The sequence below is a fragment of the Sitodiplosis mosellana genome, unplaced genomic scaffold, assembly GCF_009176505.1.
Source record: "Sitodiplosis mosellana isolate CC-2019 unplaced genomic scaffold, AAFC_SMos_1.0 Smas_scaffold_6366, whole genome shotgun sequence".
Classification (NCBI taxonomy): Eukaryota; Metazoa; Arthropoda; class Insecta; order Diptera; family Cecidomyiidae; genus Sitodiplosis; species Sitodiplosis mosellana.
In genome coordinates this window covers 1-3799 of record NW_022601599.1, presented here as the reverse complement: position 1 = coordinate 3799, position 3799 = coordinate 1, and the positions used below count along the sequence as shown (strand labels likewise).

The window sequence follows — 3799 nt, the reverse complement described above, 5'->3', positions numbered from 1 at the left end:
TTCGTGACCCTGACATTCATTCGCGACGAACGCAAAAACTGTATTTCGACCAGTGGACAAAAATTTAGAGCCAATTCACACGATGGCCGCGCGTAACTTCAATGTAAATTGAATAACTCTCTCTTTGTGTAAAAATGAAATATTATCAAACATTCTATTTGACTCTTCAGACACTGATGGTATTGGGTCTACAGGCAACAAAAAAGATCATTAATGCAAGTACAGATTAGAAGGTGATTAGAAAACAATCCAGACACAGGGTTAAAGGCTATTCAAGTTAAGTCACGTAACCCAAACTAAAACACCTTTCTAATTGATTGTGATAGCAAGCTAAGCTGAATTGGGTCTGAATTTGGACTATTTGTTTTAAATTTAATCATAAAACAAAATGATTTTTCATATATGTAAACCCAAAATGGCAAACGTTTTTAAATTTAGCCAGACAAACTACCAAATACCGATAAAAAAAATGGAAAATGCATCAGACAAATCCTCGCTTAAAATGTAAGCTGCTTTTTTTTGGATATATGAAAAGTTTATCATTTAGAAGATAATTTCCCAAAATAACTTGATGTGAAAACAATTATTTATTTTGTTCAATAAAAATGTTCGAATCAATTTTCTACACGAAACATTAACTTGGATATTATTTTTTCTTTATTCAAAAACGATACAAATATATTACTAGAATTTTTTATTTATTTGTTTTACATTTGACGTTTTAAAGTGACTTTTTCGCGATTGACACCTGATCGATAAATTTTTTCGCGATTTTGAATTGACCAGCCATCATTTAGGCGTGCCTTAAATTGTTCACTTTCACGATTCATAAAGCAAAAGTATTTCAAATATTTGAACATAGTTATGACATGAAATACGGCATCAACAGATATATTAGATTGGTCTGTAATTTCTTCGACTAACGGCAAAATAGAAATCAATTTTGAATAATCCAAATCGTTGATACATATTTTCAATTTTTTTATCGTTGAATTATTCTGCAAAAAATCATAGATGCATGGTAATGGATACCACGAATCAATTTCGAATGTTTCCAGCTGATCAAATAAAAACGGGATCTTCTCAATATATCTAACCGCAATGGTAAATTGTTTGACGTTCCTTAAATAGATTTTTTCTCTGATATTTGAAAAATTGGAATGGTAATTTCGCAATTCAAGATGTTTAGATTTCCGCTCATTTTCAGCAAAAACTTGAAGAATATCCATCGCTGCATGATCGTTGCAATCCATGAACAGGTATTTTAGTTGTGGATTCAATTTCAAAAAATTTCTCAAAACTTCGAAACATTCAGTGTCCTTTATGTAGTTACCTAAACAGATAGGAGTTATTTTGAAGTATTCCAAGTGAGGAAAATGATTGACAATATATCCACTATGCATAAATGATGAACACTTCGCATACAATGTTAAATTTTGCATTCTTGGAAATATTTCTGCCAGTTTACTATTTTGTTCGTTTGAACCATTTGATACAATACAAACAGTTTTTGTCCTTGTGAATGATTTTTTAAAAAAATAATTCAAACCGCCATCTCTCCACTTCACAAATCGAATGTCACTAACGGTTTCACTGCAAAATTCATTTATGTAGTCGGTGATATATGGCCTCTCCATAACAATACAATCTATTCGGGTTATTAGACTCCCAAAGATACGCAGTGTTTGCAGAACAGTTTTTAAATCCTCGATATTTAATTTACCTAGCCTAGACGGATATACATCTTTGTCTCTACAGTTTGCGTCAGAATCGAACTTAAATTCATAGTTGGCGTATTTCTCAACAAAGACAAATTTCGAAGCATGACGCAGTCTTCCATTTGAATCAGCAACATTAAGAAGATCTTGATATTTCAAATGCTCCAAAATTCCTTCGAGGCAGTCAATATTTAAATCGGTTAGTATCATTTTCAAATGATGAAATTTTGATATCTGTCGAAAAGATAAAACCAAACAATGTTAGAAAACAACGCAATTTAAACATATAGTACTTAAAAACAATTGATTGGATAAAACCTTACTTGTTTTCTCAATAGCTGCGAATTTGCTGCAATCACTTAATTGTCCGTATATTATATTGACTTTTTCTCATTCGAATTCTCTACAGTTTAAAAAAATTTCAAGTGACGTTCACAATTTAAAGTAGTTTTCGTGTTGAACATCAAAACACAACTGCCTACATTCTTCAGACGTTCGATCGTATATAATGAGACATCTTTTGGTGGTAAGTCTACAGAAATAATGTAAATGTATTGTTTATGCGTATCTGATATAAACTTTAATTGTCAAATTTTGTGTGTGTAGGTAAAAAAAAGATCATTAGTGCAGGTACAGATTGGAGGATGATTAGAAAACAATCCAGACACAGGGTTGAAGGCTATTAAAGTTAAGTCGTACCATCTAAAACTAAAAGAGAATCGTCTCGAAGAGAACTATCGAAGAGATTATTTATGAAAAAAAAAAACATTAAACAATTCGATTCTCTTTCCTTTTATTTTCTTCATTTAAACAGGAGTTCAAGCATTGGTGGTTCAATACAATTATTTGAACGGAATTCTTTTTATTTGTCATATGATTTGATTTTCAAGCAGCAACAACATAATAATATAAAAAGAAAAACACAAAATTTTATCTTGTCTTCACCAAACACACACACACTTCATAGATTAGTATGGAAAGTGTGTTTGCCGCTTTAGCGGAACACGTACTTCAACGAAAACTACCATCTCGGTCTAATCATGTAGCTCGAATCTTGCCAAAAACATGCATATCACCCAACGACGCAACCATTAATTTTTATCATATTTCTTTAGCTCTTTTGTCACGTTTTCTTTTTATATTATAATTTGGTGTCATCAAGCAAGAATCTTTACATATGAATTTGTTGGAAGAGTTGAACGGTCAAAATTAAAACCGATTTCTTACAAATGGCTATGGTAAACCAATGAAAAAAAAACACACACATCCATTTGATTTCAAATCACAACCGTTTGATTGCGTATTACTTTTTTTGTATTGTCAATTGTGTATTATGTGCGCCACGAAATGAAACTACCTGAATTTGACTTGATTATATGTTCCAAAATAAAATTGTCGAAGGTGCATTGAATGAAATACTGTGGCCTTTGCGAAACACATTCGAACAATTTAATTCAAACACAAAACACAGAACAACAAACAATTTGGAACAGAAATCAAAAAAATTATTATTATTAAAATCGAAGAAAAAAAAAAAACAAAAAATTATGAAAACAAACAGACTTTATGAAGATGAAAATATATATTTACAAATACGAAATCTATTTTGTGAAAATCATTTGTATTTGAGCCATCATTTAAAAGACATAACAATAAGATATCTATAAATAATACAATGAATATTAGTCAAAACATCCAAGTGGAAGCGGATGATGATGATGATGATGAAGAAAAAAAAACATTTATTATCAAATATGGCTGTGAAACTAATTAAAATAAACACAATAATAGCATAATGTTTTTTTTTTTGTAAATAACTGACAATTGATATGAGTCAAGAGAAAAGTGACAGCAAAATAGACAAATACAAAATGGAAATGAAGAAAATCTCTTCACAATTGTTATAATCAATTTCACTCTGATAATCTGAAGATAACTTAAAACGATTTCTGGTTTATGATTTGAAGGGAATTCCTGATGCAATTCGCATAATTTATGCATTCATTCATTGTGTGATACAATTTATGGATGCCTTAAATTGGTCTTTCAGTTTATGCATCAGTTATGATCAAATTTGCTAA

At 30.4% G+C, this 3799-nt stretch overlaps 1 protein-coding gene across 1 annotated transcript; it reads right to left on the bottom strand.

Annotated features, from left to right (window-relative positions):
* Positions 1-707: 707 nt before the first annotated feature.
* Positions 708-3387, bottom strand: LOC129579659 (uncharacterized). The gene is made up of 2 exons (XM_055469826.1): positions 2042-3387; positions 708-1952 (listed from the first exon to the last, which is right to left on the bottom strand). Exon 2 carries the CDS (start codon positions 1926-1928, stop codon positions 708-710), a length of 1221 nt encoding a protein of 406 aa, XP_055325801.1. The 5' UTR covers positions 1929-1952; positions 2042-3387.
* Positions 3388-3799: the final 412 nt, after the last annotated feature.

Bases quoted from the DNA above. Each gene is read 5' to 3' on its own strand.
- LOC129579659 (XM_055469826.1), bottom strand. From the start codon at position 1,928: ATGATACTAACCGATTTAAATATTGACTGCCTCGAAGGAATTTTGGAG.